The 18160-nt window shown below is 43.0% G+C and overlaps 1 protein-coding gene across 1 annotated transcript; it reads right to left on the reverse strand.

The window, feature by feature from the left end:
* Positions 1-16144: 16144 nt before the first annotated feature.
* CLDN14 (claudin 14) lies at positions 16145-16855 on the reverse strand. Its single transcript, XM_075491857.1, has one exon. It carries the CDS (start codon positions 16853-16855, stop codon positions 16145-16147), a length of 711 nt encoding a protein of 236 aa, XP_075347972.1.
* Positions 16856-18160: the final 1305 nt, after the last annotated feature.

The raw sequence follows: 18160 nt of genomic DNA on the forward strand, positions 1-18160 counted from the left end.
CTTGTCGGGTAGGGCACTGGAGCTATTTGCTACTGATGTGACAACCCATTCAACAGGGCTTCTTAGGAGCTTTTCCTATCTAAGATCACTGTTCAGTTCTTATCACAGGAGCTCGTTACTTTGTTTCTACTCTATCGGACCCAATCAGCGAGATTTTTAATTCCTTGTCTATCCATTATGATAGTTATAACTGTCAGAGAGATGGGCTGAATGAGTTTGGCAAAGTATTAGGTCCCTTGATGCACAGAAGTGTTTCAAAGCCCACACACAAATCCAGATATAAGGGTGTAGTAACAGTAAAGTTGAGACGTATTATCAAGAAGTTTAAGCTATGTTCTGTATTTTGCAGATCTTTATTTATAAAGAGAGAGGGAGAGAGCTAACCATGGTGTAAAAAAGTTATGTTTATTAACTTGGCCATCTTTGATGTCTTGAACCATCAGAAGAGAGGATATTTGTAAAGAGCATGTAAGAAACTTTATCCAGGCTTCCTTCAGAAACGTCGTATCTGCTTATGCTGAGTTTTGTTCTTAAAGAAAAGCTAAAATCTGTCCAGTTCACTCTTCAGCACCTGAATTAAATCTTCAGCTGGTCACTGCTAGTTTGCACTCTGTTAAAATGCAGCACTGATTAATCCATAATTTTTTAATAATGTTTTCTGCCCAAAAGCACCCTCAGTATCTGACTTGAAATGTTGCTGCTTTCAATCTTCTTTTTACCCAGCCAGTGCTGCAGAATGCTTGCCTGCTGTTGATGACAAAGGAAAGTTACAGTGTTTAGCATGTGGATGTAGAATGGGTGCTTCATTGGTGAGAAATAAAACATCAATTCACAAAAGCCAACAAATCCGTAAGTTTTTGTCTTTAAAGAGTTTATTATCTAGTTACTGATATGATAACAATAATGAACCATTGCATGGGAAGACGAGTACAAATTATCTAGGGAATGGAAGAATCACGATACAGAATGAAGGTGGAGATTCATAGTTTATTTCTCTTAGAACTGTCTGTTATTCGATAATATTTTAAAATGCAGTAGCAACTTCCTGCAAGCATGGAGTCAGCCACATGATTTCATCTAGGTCGTACATTTCCAACATTTATCATTTGATATATGGGTGTCAACCATAAATAAAAGAATAAATACTAGTAGTAACCCTGGTGATGCCTGATAGCTACAGATGGATCAAAAATTATAATGGTATGTGAAAAGAGTTTGCAGCCAGAATGTTAAAAAGCTGTACAAACCGCACAGATCTTTTTAAAATGAGCAGTTCTATCCAGCCTGCCAAATCAGTGAAAGAATGTGCAGAGGAGCTAGAGAAGTCAGGAGGGAACCAATTGCAAAACTGACTTTTTAAATCTATTTTCTTTTGCTTGTCTTTGGTGACCTACGTTTGGCATTTCCCTTGCATTACCTAATTATAAGCTTGCGTGGTAAAATTAATAGGGCTTTTTTGGTGCTCTGTTTAGTAGCTAGTGATACCATCAGTTAGCGTCTGAAAGATGCAGAAACATGAGCTCCGTTCTTCATCTCTGAACAGTGTGTGAGATGACCCTATAATATCCCAGCGACTCTAACGGTTAAAATTTAGTTACTTATTTAGGCAAAGTGAGTGGTTTACTTCAGACACAGTCTAGGCATAAAGGTTTTGGAAATCTGACTGCAACATATAGGCTGATATTCAGTATTTATAGTATACTTGTTACTATGAATATCTTTATATCATGAACCTCAGTCAATGCATGTTCATCTTGCTTACAAAGCAGCCAACAGTCAGAGGTGGTTGGAGAATGGTTAACAATAACAACTGAACTTTGACAAACAGCTTGCCAAGAAGTTGCCTGGAACTGAAAGGGATGGGTTTTTTCCCTTCCTCTCAAGAAATGATGAAGCTCACTAAGGAGAAAACAAAGAACACAGGGGGCCAAAACACGTCTTCAAAATGTCTTGCAGAAGGAATAGAGGAAACTTTAGACAGCACTGGGGAAAGAGAAGCAGACCTTGCAGCAGACTGGGTCAACAGAAGTTGCTACAGGACTGGCCATGTTGAGAGAAAGCCTGAGCTGTGTGCCTAGAGACCGTGAGACCTCCAGGGGAAGAGAGGCCTAATGTGAAACATCTTCTGTCCATGAAGTGTGGGCTTCTCTAATGACCACTATCCTCCCATTTTGGCCTTTGAAGCAGTGAGCCGTTCAGAAGTTCTGTTCAAAGCCCATTTCTGGTTTTATGGGTCAGCTTGCTTGTGTTTGCCATGTAACTTCTGTGATGAGGTAGCAAACTAAAACCCAGAAGACTCCTAATTGCTTTGGGATTCTGGGATAGGATGAGTTTAAGCTGTGGGAGGAACCTGAGGTGTCATCACTGGAGTCCAGAGACTGGTGGTTGCACTGTGCACGCCAGCGCTTCGGTGTGCTACTGGACGCAGGATCCGCATCGCAGTAACGTGCTGAGAGATCCCAAACGAGGGTCCATGGCTGGGTGCTGCCCAGACTCCAGAGGCTGGATGGCCTGAGAACTGCAAAGAGCTTCACCGCACGGGTAAGGTAAATGGCATTTCTGGTGGGGCATCTGTCAGGTAACAATGTCAAGAGTTATCTATGCGAATGTGGATCCGGAAGCACGGTGTTTGTTATGTGTTAAAGTCACTAAATTATTTTAGCTTTTGTGTTACTAGGGATGGAAACAACTTTTCCTCACTCCCACTTTTCTGCTGCTGGCAACTTACATAACTATAGCTGCAAAGTGATGATTTTCCCTCATTGTAGAGGAAGCAAATACCAATTCCATAAAACTATAGGAAACACTAGCAATTGTAAAGCTGACTCACTGAGCTGACAGCACTCAGCGAAAGGAAAATATTTTACTAAACTGTCCCAGTTTCCAGGTTCTTCCTCTTCAACTTCCTTCCAAGAGTGAGGGGACTTAGGATGATCTAACTTTGCATACATGATGTAACCCAAATCTGATATAACTTTATCTGATCTTTACTGTATAACTGATTCTGTAAACAAAATATTGAAATAAGGGTATTTTCCGTGTTCTGTTTAAAAATACATATTAAAGATAGGAAGCTGAGAGTGTTAAAATAAATCTTAACTGTTAAAATAAAACTTCCAAACAATCTGAATAAATTTTAGCAACTTAAACAAATGTTCTTGATTAATGGCCAATATCAGTGAGAGCTCTTACTTGTTGTCTTGGAGATTGCTTCAGTGTTGGTAATACTACCTTTGAGGAATGCATCTACAAAGAGAATGGGAAAGTATTTATGCAGTTAAAGGTTTACATGAATCATTACAGTACTCCCCTTCTATACATGCTTATAACTTCTCAGAGAAAGCTGACTGTTCAGATTAACTGTATACAAAGAAGATGATAAAGCTGTCTTTTTTGTGAAATAGCCTTGACTGCAGCGAGGCAAAGAATGGTGATACGTCTTTCACAAACACAGATTTGGTGTAAGAACTTGGATTTTACATGACACAAGTTTGAAGAAAGGAAAGGAACTTGAGGTTATGTTCCAACAACTACGTTTTTGTCTCTTCTTTCTTTCTGTACTCAGGCTCTTCATAGTTGACTTCAGGCATGCTGGCTAAGTAAATGGAAGTTTCCATAACCTGTCTGAATATTTCTTTTAACTTTTGTTCTTGTGTGGTCCCATTTTTCTGTTATTAACTAGATCAGACCAAATCCTCCGCAAAACTGTGGCAATGTCTTTGACCAATAACCTGCCAAATACCTCTCAACTCCCTTCTGTGCAATTTACTTTGTTGGATTTCTTACTGTGCAAATGCATGCTGTGTTTGTGTCCAGTCCTATCCATGCTCAGTAAGCATTTCAACTTACGGTAGTTAGATGCAAATGTGATGTCAACTAGTCAGTGGTGGTTACAAGAAAATATCTGAGCTGCTCTGCTTGGATTAGAACTAGAGGACTGGACAGTTTGTATGTTGTCATGATGCTACATCTTTGTAAAGGATATTTAGAATGATATCTCTGACCAGTTCTTTCAGTTTTTTCATTCTATTTTCCCAGTTTTGAGCAGTTGACAAAGAGCTTGTTGCATTCCGTTTCTCTACCTTGTCAGAGTATCTTAGAAACCTGGTGAAAATTTTTTGCCACTGTGGTGGCTTGACCTTGGCTGGATGCCAAGTGCCCACCAAAGCTGCTCTATCACCTCTCCTCCTCAGCTGGACAGAGGACAGAAAATATAACGAAAGTCTCATGGGTCAAGATAAGGACAGGGAGATTACTCACCAGTTACCGTCACAGGGCAGAAGAGGCTTAACTCAGGGAAATTAATTTAATTTATTGCCAATCAAATCAGAGTAGGGTAAGGAGAAATAAAAACTAAATCTTAAAACACCTTCCCCCCATCCCTCCCTTCCTCCTGGGCTCAACTTCACTCTCGATTGCTCTACTCCTTCCCCCGAGCGATGCAGGGGGACGGGGAATGGGGGTTGCGGTCAGTTCATCACACATCTCTGCCGCTCCTTCCTCCTCACACTCTTCCCCTGCTGCAGCGTGGGGTCCATGCCACGGGAGGCAGTCCTCCATTAACTTCTCCAACGTGTGTCCTTCCCACGGGCTACAGTTCTTCACGAACTGCTCCAGCGTGGGTCCTTTCCACGGGGTGCAGTCCTTCAGGAACAGACTGCTCCAGCGTGGGTCCCCACGGGGTCACAAGTCCTGCCAGCAAACCTGCTCCAGCGTGGGCTCCTCTCTCCATGGATCCACAGGTCCTGCCAGGAGCCTGCTCCAGCACCGGCTTCCCATGGGGTCACAGCCTCCTTTGGGCATCCACCTGCTCCGGCGTGGGATCCTCTGCGGGCTGCAGGTGGATATCTGCTCCACCGTTAGCCTCCATGGGCTGCAGGGGGACAGCCTGCCTCACCATGGTCGTCACCACGGGCTGCAGGGGAATCTCTGCTCTGGTGCCTGGAGCACCTCCTCCCCTCCTTCTTCACTGACCTTGGTGTCTGCAGGGCTGTTTCTCTCACGTATTCTCACTCATCTCTTCTGATTGCTCTTGTGCAGCAGTTTTCTTTTCCCCCATCTTGAATATGTTATTCAGAGGCGCTACCACCGTCGCTGACGGGCTCAGCTTTGGCCAGCGGCAGGTCCGTCTTGGAGCCGGCTGGCATTGGCTCTGTCAGACGTAGGGGAAGCTTCTAGCAGCTTCTCACAGAAGCCACCCCTGTAGCCCACCCCCCCCCCCCCCGCTACCAAAACCTTGCCACATAAACCCAATACAGCCACTTTCTTTTCAGATGTATATTGATAGCATTCAGTAGCGGCTGGGGGGAGGGGCTGTCCATTTACATAGATTTGGGGATTTAAGCTATTTTGGAACACTTTTTAAGTGTTTTCTTTGAGTTTTTTGGTTCTTTGAGTTTTTCTTTGATTGTTTTTCTCTTCCTCCATCTTTAATTTCCATTAGGCATGGTGTGTGATGAACAGAAATTGTACACTGACTAGCAGCTTTCATATTTGTTGCAATTAGAATAAGAAGAAACATCTAGCAAACTCCGCACTGTGATGTGTGGAAACAAGTCTAGCCAATCCTTCCTAAAATTATTCTTCTATGCTCAGCCCATGTTTGGTTTTTGGCAGACGATTTTCCATCTACAGGTCCTAATCCCTGTTGCTCATTTACTGTGGCCATTGATTCCTCTCACTAGCCATGCCCTTCTGTCAAATCACTCCTGACACTATCCATTCCCTAAGAAAAACCTTTTCTTCCCTATTTGAAAAGATTTTTATTATACTCCCTCAAGTTTTGTATTTAAAACTTTAATTGTCAGATAAGAAAATGGGAAGGACTCTTCTGGTTTATGGGGTCCAGCTCCCTTTGTCCAAGGGGGCAATGTCCCGATATGCCTTTCATTAAGTGACCGTGCTCCATTTTAATATCTATTTTATTGCTTGTCCTTGGTAGTCTTATCAGAAGACTAGTCCAGATATTCATTATCTGATAGCAGCAAACATTTTAATTTTAAGTAAGATTTCTTTCTGGCTAGGTTTTTCTTTTTTGCAAACATTATCTCTCTACATTCTTGTAAGGAAAGCCTCACCTTACTTTATTTCTTGATCTTCCTTTATTTAAAAAAAAAACAACTTTCAAATAGTTGCTCTGCTTGTGCAAATAATTGAGAATGTTACAAACATTTAAAAATTTAGAAAAAAACTTAGTTCTATGATCTTCCAACAGAAACCCAATAAATTATGATAACTGTGCTTTTGTGCCAAATCACTTTTATATTGATTGTGATGCTGAGGGACAAGGTTTCTAAAAAAAGACCCTGAAGATTTTACAGCCATGGTACAAAATGACCCATTACATCTCCTTTCGCACATGAAGGATTTGTGAGAAAGTACAGCAAAAAAGATAATGCCCAACTTATAGGTGCCCAGAAAGCCTGCTGTTATAAACTCACATTAAAAAACAATCTTTCAAATAAACAGGAATACATATTACAAAACCTAGTGCACCGCATCACTGACAATTACTGCAAAGAAAATACAAAGCACCATACATACATTGCCAGAAACATACTGCGCTTTTGTTTTTCATTTAGCGTGATTGCTCTTAAGGCCCCAGCGAGCCTACACAACAGGCTCATTGTCTTTGGGTTTCATTCCTGAGGCAAGGACCGAGGAGATGACTCTGGCTTGCGTGGCACCGGTCCCGTTGCAGCGAGCAGCCGGTACCTTTCCCTCGTGCTGCTGAGACCCTCCAAGAACATACTGTAGTTTGCAGGCGTAATGGTGAAGATGGCATTCATTTAGGACGAGGCTTTGCCAATGCGCTCGGGTCTGGCTTAATTCTCAAAGTTTTGCCCCGTCCGGCTTTCACAGAGGGTGGAAGCTGGCCAATGTGCGGGGCGTCTCACCCAGTCAGTTCTTGATGTTTCTACAAGGCGTGAGCATCCCTCGTGTGGCCGCGCGTTGGAGTTGGAGGCCTTCCCGCGCCGCTCCCTTGTCGAAGCCCTGCGCAAGGAAAGGGCCGCTGGCTTCAGGCGTCCGTCGTCACCATAGGGCACCCGCCCGCGGCTGGAGGAGGCGCGGGGGAGCGCTCGGGCAGGGGCGTTGCAGGCAGGACGGGGCGTCTTCTGGCTCGGAACGGGAGCGGATTTCCCTCTGTACCGACCCACGGCTGCTGTTCAAAGGTTCGCTAATTTGGTCAAGCGTAATGAATTGTGTGACACTTCTTCCCTCCGCCGGACCGTGCTGTTCTCACTGTAGAATAGAGTGTTTTTACAAGTGGACGGCATTTTCAGTGCCACTCCTAATTTCAGAAGGATTTCACCAGGTACATGTGTGTATATTTATTATGCTAATAACCAATTGTAGTTAAGTTTAAATTGTGCATTACTGGCCTTAATGTTTCTGGCATGTGGCCCATAGACATCAGTGATCATGTTACTGGAGTTATGAATTTTCTCTTTGCCTCGTTATATTGAAATAGCTGTGTAATGTAACTTTTTAAAACTCAAACATACTCAAAACAAGTGTGGGTGAAGGAAATCTGGAGTCGGGTGGATGCAGCATCTGGGTTTGCATTTTCTACGTTTAAACATCTAAAGAGGCCTGTCTTTAGTAACCTGTAACACGAAAATAATTTGTAGTCCATACCCATAGCATATACATTTCATAAACTGGTATATAAGAGTACATAGTGAGCAATTTAAGGAAATTTTGTAAAGCATCCATAGGCATAATAGGGCTTCAGTAATTTCAAATGTGAAAACTAAAGCTGGTAAAATACATACATACAAATAAATGAATGTATAAATATGTACATAAAAGAACTTTAAATAAAGCCATAAAACAGCTTTGGAGAATTTTTTGAATGTTTGTGGGTGCTCTTTTTTAGTTAAGTGTTCAATGTGAAAAGAATACTGAAAAACACTGGCTTATTGACAGTTAAAACAAGAATAAAAAGCAGATGAAAACAACAGATTCATATGTTAAGCAATTAAAAACCAGAACAACTGGCCGTAAAAAGCAAAAATTAATAGTTTTGGTATTTTCTGTTTGGCTCTGGCCAAAATTCTGTCAGCCATAATGTTGCAGAATTGGGCCTTAAACGCTTGTCAGATCACCAGGCTGGCTGAGCAAGAACACCACAGTTAAAATGTACAAATAAATAAACAGCACTGTTCTTGTCTTCTTAAAAAATGCTCTACAAGACAGCTCTAATAAAATAACTTGTAGAAGAGGAATACAAGTGAGAGCTAGCTGTATCAGATAAATCTATTACCTTGTGTAGTGATCAGATAATGTTTTATTCAAAGACAATAGTAAGGAACCATAGAGCACTTCTAGGTGGCCTCTCTAAGCACTTTTCCCATCTGAGAGTCTTCACGCACCAGTAACTGTATGTCTTTGTAGGAGTATTGGAATTTTTTCAGCCCAGTTAAACTAAAATCTCAGACTGAAGCCCACATCTTTCTTTTTCGCTGCCTGTCTCGGGTGGTTTCAGTTTTCTTTGCTATGAATTGAGCCATGTGCACTGCCCTCAGCAAGTTTAAAACTAGAAGGGCAGTAAACTCATAAGCTAAGCAACCTGGAGAGTCTGGAGCAGGGGAAACTGGGAACGAGAGAGAGGCCTGTCATGGCTAGGAAATGAAAAACTTAAGAAATCAATGAAAAACAAAAGACAGAGGCAAGAAACCACGTCATCCCCAGTATTGGAGTGAGTTTATTTCCATATTGCCTTTTTAGTGCTCTCCTACTGTAGTCCTGTCAGACGCGGCACAGGGCACAGCTCTGCAGGTAAAGACAGCGACGCTGCAGAGCTATGGAGATGAGGTGCTGCCACTTACCTCTTCCAGGAGACAGGATGACAGGCCCGATGTTGAGGACAATGCTTTCTCCAAAGCCCCTAGCTAGCAGCAGAAAGACATCAGCTTGGCTGAATCCTGCAGTTTGCTCCAGCCCTCAGTTGGAGCACAGGTCCCTCCGGACAGACTACGCTGTCACTTAGGCAGAGCCACTGCCTCCAAGGAATCAAGGCACCCAAAATCTATGGGATTTGGGGGTAGGGGGCCTCCCCTCCCCCAAATATTAGGAAGACATTTCATTAGCAGCATCCACCACTTGCAATTAAAAAAATTAGAAAGAAACAAAAAATAAAATGCAACCTTAGTCTGCCTCTTATGGTCGGGTGAGAGTCTGATTCCCAAGATATACATTGGGTTTTGGAGCTGACAATCCAGGACTCGTGGCAGTGAGTCCACTTCACCTTCCAAGCGTTGCCCTGACATCTTTATTCCTTCAGCAAGCCTAACCTTTAGCCAGGAGGTGGGAAGGTGGCCAGGCACATATAGCCCAACTATAAAGGGGGCACCGTGCTCTAGGGAGCTCCCCTGGAGGTCTTTTCCCTCACTTCTCTCATACCTGCGTTTTAGTTCCTCGGGTATTTAGATCTAGATGCAGAGGCCCGAGAGCTTCTGACCGCAGCCAGGCACTTTGGTGCTCACAGGTGATTTCTTTGTTTCAGCTCACAACTTCTCTGCTGTGGAAAATGGGAGCTACACATGTACTTCTTTCACAGACTGGAGATCTTAGGTGTTTAATGGCTATTTCCCTTCTGCTGGCTTGCTGCCATCCCTCTCTTCCCCCGTCTCCTAATTTATTAACATTTGTTAACATTAATGTTAAATATTGTGGAAGAAACCATAACCCTATGATCCCCAGCTCATTACCAGCTTCCTTTAGAGGTTGCTTCTGCCACATTACCATCAGCCAACCCACGAATAAACAGGTTGTTTTCCCCAAGATGCAGCTGTTAGAAGACACTTGCTTCCACCCAGTTTTTACTGAGGTTTCCATGAGACAAATGCTACCTAGCACCCTCATCAGCTACAAAATCCACCTTCTTTTCAAAGGACTGAACACATCAGCAATTCTTTGCACAAGCAATTGAGTTCTAACTCTGTTTTCCAAGGCTTATTAATACTTCTTGACTTTTGCTCTCCTGTGTTTTCCATATAAGAAGTGCTTAGCCCTTTAAAATGTGAACAAATAAAACAAATAGGCAGCTCGCTGCAAAGTGGAAGTGTGGGATTACTCTGTCAGCTTGCCCTTTTCTCACACTGCGGGCCTGAGAGCAATTAAATGAAGCTGACATGCATTAGCAAGGCAGCCTAATTGAGCCTGAATTGCTAGGGAAGTGGTGATAGCCCAAGCCAGTATGGATTCGAGAGCACCCCCATTAGGGAGCGTTGATCAATACCAGTGATTATGACATTTTAAAAATAAAATTGATTGTCCTTGACTGGAGTGGAAGGGAGGACTCACTCATACATGCCACCAGATACAACTGCTCTGTTCAATACGAAACACTTTGTGAAATGGCCGTTGCAAGTCTTTGCTTGTCGTCTCTCTTACAGGGGCAAAACTCCCATGACTTTGAGTCTCTTTGCTCTGGAGGCCTTTTAGTTAAAAGCTCTATAATAGACTTGGAGGTATTGACAATAATAATAAGCTTATGGGTGAAATTCTGACCTCACTAAAGTCAATGGAGCCAGAATTTCACCATTTTGTATATCCACACACATATATGAAGTATATACATATGCTCTTAACAGATCAAATCTGCACATTGATTCACTCTTTTTATTCACTCTACTTTCTAACAGTTTGCTTACCAAAGATATTTTAGGTGTGAGCTAATGAAATGAATGGATTTTCCTCATGCTTAAAGCATAAAATAAAATTAACAACCTTTTCCCCCAGGAAGCCTTCCTCAAAGGAAAAAAGGGGAGGTCAGTATATCTTGCCTTTCTTCTCTGTGGAGCATTTTAAGCCCATTCAGATGTTTGAGTTTATGGAGAACTGTCTTCCAAACTGGCAGGTTTCTCAGTGAAGGGGGACACCTCATCTAGATCTACTGCCTGGGAGGGAGGGAGAGGAGGAGAAAGAGGGGTAACATTACTTCAGCTGAGCTTCTCTGATTTATGCTTGGTCAGGATCAAGCCTCACTAGGTTCAGACGTGTCTTCTGATGTCATGGGCAGGAGAACAGGAAAGGGTACGAATTAACCTGGGAATCAACATGACCAGGTGCCCATTTAGTGGTAAGAATAGGAAATGTGGGTAATCAGAACACGTGGGCTAAGCTATATTAATTTCTTAAGAAAACAAGTAAAAGAAGAACATATCTTTCTTTTATGCTGCACAGCAAAGCAAGGCATGCAAGGAAGAGATATTATCTTTTAGTAGATCAGCTAGGGAGAAAAATAAAATAAGGATAAGCTTTCAGCTCTTCTTTAAGCTGCTCCTGGACCTCATGAAACACCTTACCCTTGCCTATCTTTCTTACACAAACCATCTTGTGGGATATACAGCAAAGTAAACAGTAAATTAGCAGTAGATATTTACAGGTGGACACAGAATTTCTATTAATCTTAATACACTGATGTGAAAAACCTTAATAGCCAGATAATTGTAGGAATGGTCTGATAACTTTTTTCTTAGATCAGCAGAACTTCTAATTACTGAATTTAGTTCATTTCCTCATCTTATTAGTTAACTCAGACACATTTCTTGACGAAATGAGTTAAGTTTGCTATGGTTTAGCAGTTACCTCACATCAGTACTTGCGCTAAGCATTGTGGAAAAAACAGCACAAAACCACCAACCAGTTCATGACCCAGAGAGCTGCCGTCTGCCCAGTGGCTCTGTCTGGTTTTGTGACAGTGAAGAGCACAGTGCATCTCAGGCGCTGCTTTTCGGGGCAGCCGTGCCCTTCCGCTGGCTGACCCTGCTGCCTAAAGGGGAAATCTTTGTTCACTTACTCCAACCCTTACTCCTCCTTTCCCACTGCTCCTGCCCTCCCAGGCACCCCTTTTGTGGCACACCTTTCTGCTAGCTAGGTTAGCTACCTTCAGTGCTAGAAAATGATCCCATTCCTTGATGTGATTGTTTTCTGCCTTTTCAAGGGGTTAAACTGGTCCACAGAGAGGACCAAAGTGCAAAGTGGTGGCTGGGAGCTGGGGGGGGTGGGAAATGGGATCTCACCACTTCAGTAGCAGTGAATTGCCACATCAACTCATGGATCGTGGTGGAAGCTTAGCATAAGCCACAGTTGAAACCTGTGGTTCAGGTCTGCAGGGACATGACCATTCTTGCTGTGTCCTACATGTAATCTACCAAATTTAGATCTAGCTGATGACTTCCAGCCTGAGCAGTGTTAAAATTCACTGATGGATTACGTATTCCTCCAGCACCACAGTGTTTTGACTTCTGCTGTGCAGAACAGTGGGCTTGAACATAATAGTTTCTTCGGGCCTAAATTCGATGCATTCCTGTACTTCAAGCCAAAAGGTAGATCACTTCTCCTACCCACCTGCCTTGCACCTGAGGAAGGCCTTGGTCTACCTCTGTGCCCACCTCCAACCTCGCCTTCATGTCATTAGACCAGTCCCTTCTCACATCCTGTTGGTCAGGTTCCTTTCCTGAAGATGAAGTTGGTGGGATACTGTTTTGCAAGGGAGCTCATTATTTTAATCCCACAGGCTCAGTAATAACAGAATGACACATTTTCTTCCTTTGGTCTATTAGCCACTTTCTAGCAGCAGTATTAGAGGTAACTAAAATGTTTTCTTCTCTTCATTTCTTTTGATTTGTATTTGGTTGTTTGTGATGCTCTGAGTCAGAGTTACACATTTGGCATATTCTGTGAGATAACATCAAGGCCTGCCGTATTTTACATGGCAAAATCCAAGGACTGGAGAATGGATAGTCCACCAGCCCTGAGGGAGGATGCCAAGGTGGGAAGCAGCATTCTTGACCTCGTCCCATCCCCAGATGGTGCTCCTGGTTAGATGCATCTTTGAAAGAGCTCCTTGCATCCTCAGAAGCTGCCAGCCTTTCTGAGCCAGCCTCCATCCCTACCTCAGATGCCTCCACCTCTACCTGACCCTGCAGCAGAGTCCCCACTCTCTCCCTGATGTTGCAGAGCTAACCACAATGTTGTCTTGCTGCAAAATCCTGTCCTCCACCTACACCTCCCTGCCAAGTCTCCCACCCCTGCTCCTCCAGGAATGTCACACTGAAGTTGATTAAAAAGTGGTGTAACCACAATTACACACACGAACAACGCCTGCACTGCTAAAAGGAATTTCAGCCCAGCCTGGATCCCCTCATCTGTTGGTGCTGCTCATCAGAGTCCCCTGCAGTGCCTCCGCCAGGAGGGCAGGATGGCATTTCAGCTCTAGTGAGCTGGAGACAAAAAGCAGGCTGTACTTATCTAAAAAAAAAAAAAAAAAAAAAATCTGCCTCCACAGGACTCTGCAAAAACCCAGCGGATCCACGCAGGCGGAATTAGGCATGTGGCAGCCCTAGTCCATTGCCGTGCCCTGTTCCCCTGCTGCTGACTTACAGCTGCCCAGAGACCACGTTCCCATAAACAGCACCTTGGTGGTCCAGGAAACTCATCCCCTTTCCTTGGCACTCTGTCACTTATCGATGCCACTGATGACCAAGGGATTACCGGGCAAAGGAGGAGCGGTGGGGATTCGCTCCTCGGCGAAGGTGTCAGAGCAACGTCGCGTTGCACAGGGTGTGCGTGACTGCCAGGGCACGCTCCACGCAAGCGGAGAGCCAGGGGAGAGCCAGGTCTGGCCACCCGTCTGCGTGGCGGCAGGGGAGGAGCTCGGGTTATCATCACACACCTCGGCCTGGGGTGGTTGGAGCCAGACCTCTAATGCTGCTAGAATGGATATGACTTTTTGTTTCAAATGGCAGCTTAAAAAAAAAAAAAAAAAAAAAAAAAGCTGCAGAAAGCTATGGCAGTTTTCGCATGGAACGAGATCCGCTGGTTCACAGCCCCCTGTGAAACAAACCATTTTGCTCTCTTTATTGACATCAGAGCACTTCCAGGTATTTTTGCCAGGACTTTATAAACCGTTCTTACTACTGTCACGTATCCTACTTGGCTGGGAATTTGTGCCGTAAGAATAGCACTACACATAAATATTCCCACTGCACAAACATCTTGGCAAGTGAGTTAATTTATCAGTATGGAGCAAACATACTACCTAATGAGACACAAGCCCATTTCCTGCACTTGGACTTGTGTTCCAGTATTCATGGCTGTCTAAAGCCCTTGTTCAGTTGATATTGTAATCACTTGGCTAGATCTATTGTAATGTAAATACAGAGAAAGCCCTGTGTAATAGACCACCTTCATTAGGCTACCTTTTGTCCTAAAAAGGCATCCCAGAAAATCCGTAACCGACTATGAACAGTTTGACTCCGTCTCCTCTAAGAAGACATTGTCAAAACAGTTTCTGTCCATTCCATGCATCTCAGACTCTGTCATTAAGATGTTTGCAGCACCAATGAAGTTTCTATACAATTTCTTTTTCACACCATATGTAATAGCTACAGTTAATAAAACACGAGTTTATAATCAGTTGTTACCAATCAATCACCAAAGTCTGGTCCCAGGTCCTTTTTGTTATTGTTGGTTTCAGCAAATTGCTTAGAAATGCCATTTTGTTTTTTAATAACAATGATGATGATAACTTGCATCAGTGCTGAAAAACACCCTGTCACAATTCAAATCGACATGAAAAAATGTCCAGGTGGTCAGCCATGGAAAGGAAGGTTCGGAGTGAAACCAGGGGAAATATTGAAAGGGTCCCAGCTCTGGAGGTATTACCAGGTGATAACGTAATTCAGATAAGCTTTTTGCCAAATGAAGTATACCAAGTGTAGTTGCCTCACAGTTCTGGAATTATTTTTTTAACCCTATTAAATGTCAGTGTGTTGGCCCATGTGTTGCTCTGGAGAGACCTATAGCTTTCTGGGGTTAACAGGAATTTAGTGCTTTTGGGTTTTTTGATGGTTTTATATCACAGTATATGTTGCACCGAACTTCACTGTGACATGAAATGGAGAGGGCTGGGGTTCTTTGTTCATTAGTTTGTTTTTTAATTGTTTGAACACACTGTGGAATGATTGCATTTTGCAAGGATTTTAGAAGTAAATGTCTTGATTTTATACTCCTGACAGGCAACAGTTAACAGTCCGTGAGTGTAACCTCTGCTGGCGTGGAGGCTGCCTTGTGCACTGAAGCCTGGCAGAATGGAAGTTCCCCAAATGCCACATGGAATAGATGGAAATATTCTTACTAACCCTAAGGCACCTTCATCAGGACCACAGGCAAAAAACACCAGGACAGAGCCTAAGAAATGAGTACTTTTCATCACATGGTATTTGGGGATGGAATTACAGAAATTGTTTTTCTGATCTATGTAATGCATAGATTGTACAGAATGCTAAATTTACTAAAGAGCTAAATGCCCATTCTGAGACAAATTCTGATACTTAATTTTTCCTTTTTATTTTTTTAATGAAAATTTAACATCAATTGTCTAGGTTTTTTCTCTTACTGACGTTTCTAAAAACCCCATTCTGATCCACTGAAACAGTTTTTTGCCATTATGATGCATTGTTTTGTTTCAAAAATGTGCTAAGATTTTATTTTTAGAAGGTCAAAACATTGTAATATAATTTAAAATATTGGCTATAACATATTGTCAAACACATATGTCATAATGCTATTGAAATTCGTATTTCAAGGGACTATTAAAAACAACACCAAACAAAAAGTTGTCAAAGGAAAACTAATACCTTTGTCATAACGAAACATTCATGCGTTATGGAAATGAGAAACTTAGCAGGCAATCACTGCTGAAAATCACTGTCTGTCACCATGAAGTTCTCCGTTTTAGGCAAAACGGCGTCTTCTGTTGGAACACTGTTCAAATAACACGTTGTGGCCAGTTCTGCTTTAGTGCTTGTCGCAGGGTAGAAACTACAAACCAAACCATTCCTTTTAGGAAAACTGCCCTTGAACTGCCTGCCTGCAAAACTCTAACTGAAAGTAGGCAGGTATGTGCCGTCTCTGGAATATCACAGCCTCCTTCGTATTTATTTTCCAGGTTTTGCAGCAAGCGGTTTTGTGTTCGCATTCTTTCTTTCTCCAGAAAGAAAGGAAAGGAAGAAAGGAACAATGGTAAACTTTGTATCGCAACCCTTATAAATTAAAAGTCATCTTAGCTTTGTTTTATGCCATGCACAGAAATTATAAAGCGGCTGTATCCCGCAGGCAAATCTCAGGGAACTCACACATAGTCATTTAATCTGTAGCCGCTATGGGAAGCAGATGTCAGGGAAGAAGCATGGTTTCCCTTGTAGGCAGTTGGTGGTCTGTAGGAGGGAGCAGTCCTTCTTACGCTGCTGGGCTGCGTCTGGTAAGGTGTCTCGTTCCCGCGACACTGGCTTGACGTGCACAGCAGAGCGCCGCCAAGGATCGTCAAAGATGCGGAGACGAAGCCAAGGTAAAGAGCTTGACCTATCTCGTACTTCATCCCGCTGGGAAGCATGGGGTTGTAGAAATCCGTAACTACGTCGTTAGTGGTCCAAGAAACAGGTACGAGGCAAACAAGCCCGGCCAGGATGAAAATGATCCCCCCGGAGACCGCGATGGAGGCTTTGGCAGAAGTCCCCTTGGCACACTGCGTGCACTTCATACCGATGACAGCAATCACGCATGCCAGCGCAGAAAGGACGCAGGAAATTACCATCATGGCACGGGCGGCTTGGAGGTCACGGGGCAGCGCCAGCTGGGAGCGGTGGACTTGGCACTGGTAGATGCCGGTGCTGTGCCAGACGCACTCCATCCAAAGCCCTTTCATATAGGCTACAGCTGTTATAATATTGGTGCCTACATGTGCCGTTCGCCACCAGTGTGGCAGAATAGTAGCAATTAATGTCCCAATTAGGCCGAGCAGGCTTAGAGAGAAGCCAAGTAACTGAACAGCCGAGCTTGCCATGTTAATGTTTGTCCTGCCTAGTTCTCTTAATAAAGCACCTCCGCTTGAATTCCTTCGGAAAACACGGGCTTTTCTTGGAAGATATGCAGCTGTTTTACTTTGACACCTTCTGCTCTCCTAATAAAAGGTAATTGAGGAAAAAAGGAGTTAATTATTACCCAAATGCATTACCTCTCCAGCCAGTAAGGTGCATTCCAAGTAAAGTTAGTGCAATAATTAGCATAGTTATCGCTGTTAATCGTACTTTTGTGGAAGTAATGGGAAAGTAAGCTTTCCTCTTCACTTATATAAACAGTCTTCTGTTGCCCGCTGGGAAGAAAACTCAAGACAATTTATGAAATGGAAAAAAATATTTTAAATGCAAATATTCCTCTTCCCAGCAGACTATTCAAAAAAACAAACATGATTTCCTTTCTAAAGCAGAGAATTAGCTAGTGTTAACACTTGGAATGAATGAGATTTATAAAGTAGGGAACTGCAGGTTGCTTTACACGATGAAAACATTCCCAGAAGGTCATAGCAGGACTAGGAAAACAATAAGGGTGTATTTGCTCAAAGTAGGGAGCAAAGAGAGTGATTTAAAACCTGTGGAAGAGGATAACAAGTATTGGATTAAAGTCGCTTTCCTGACTTGCCAGTATTTCTTGAGGTTGAGTTTTAATAAAGCAACTCAAAGGGGAATAATTTTCATTAGCCTCTGTGGAGTTTCAGCTTATGATTTTAGGTTGTGGGCGAAATGACAGCATGTGAAACCAGATGTACATCATGGAGCTTCTGAGGAGCAACACCTTCAGAGTTCGGTCGCGTATAAATTCTAGCTGAAAAGCAAGGAATAGTAACTCTTCCTTCTGTATAAATCGCAGATTAAATGGTCTTTCCCAGTGGTTGCCTTGCAAGGTCTGTTATACATCATGCATTTTGTGTGTGGGCAGAAACCTGATATTTTAATATATAAAATAACTGTTGCATCAAAATCCAACTTGGAATTCAGAAACAGAAACAAATTTAGGCTCCAATTCTGCAAAGACCCATGCACGTGCTGAACGCATGTTCGTAGGAGAAAGCATAAGTGTTTGCAGGACTGGGCCTTAGCAGGCAAAGGAAGGAAAACCATCTGGCCAAACTAATGAAGACCATTAGAACAACAAAATAATGCAGAGGGAGAAAAGTGAAAGCTGGTTTACATTCCCCTTATCTCACTAATGAGGCAGGAGTGCTTGAGGTGTGCATCAGTGCCGATATTTGTCTCCAGACCACGTCACGGCGTGCACCAATCTCTGCATAACAGCAAGATGGGGCGTCTCT

This window comes from Mycteria americana, chromosome 1, assembly GCF_035582795.1.
Source record: "Mycteria americana isolate JAX WOST 10 ecotype Jacksonville Zoo and Gardens chromosome 1, USCA_MyAme_1.0, whole genome shotgun sequence".
In the NCBI taxonomy this organism is placed as follows: Eukaryota; Metazoa; Chordata; class Aves; order Ciconiiformes; family Ciconiidae; genus Mycteria; species Mycteria americana.

Excerpts from the sequence above, each read along its gene's own strand:
- CLDN14 (XM_075491857.1), bottom strand. The coding sequence starts at position 16,855 with ATGGCAAGCTCGGCTGTTCAGTTACTTGGCTTCTCTCTAAGCCTGCTC.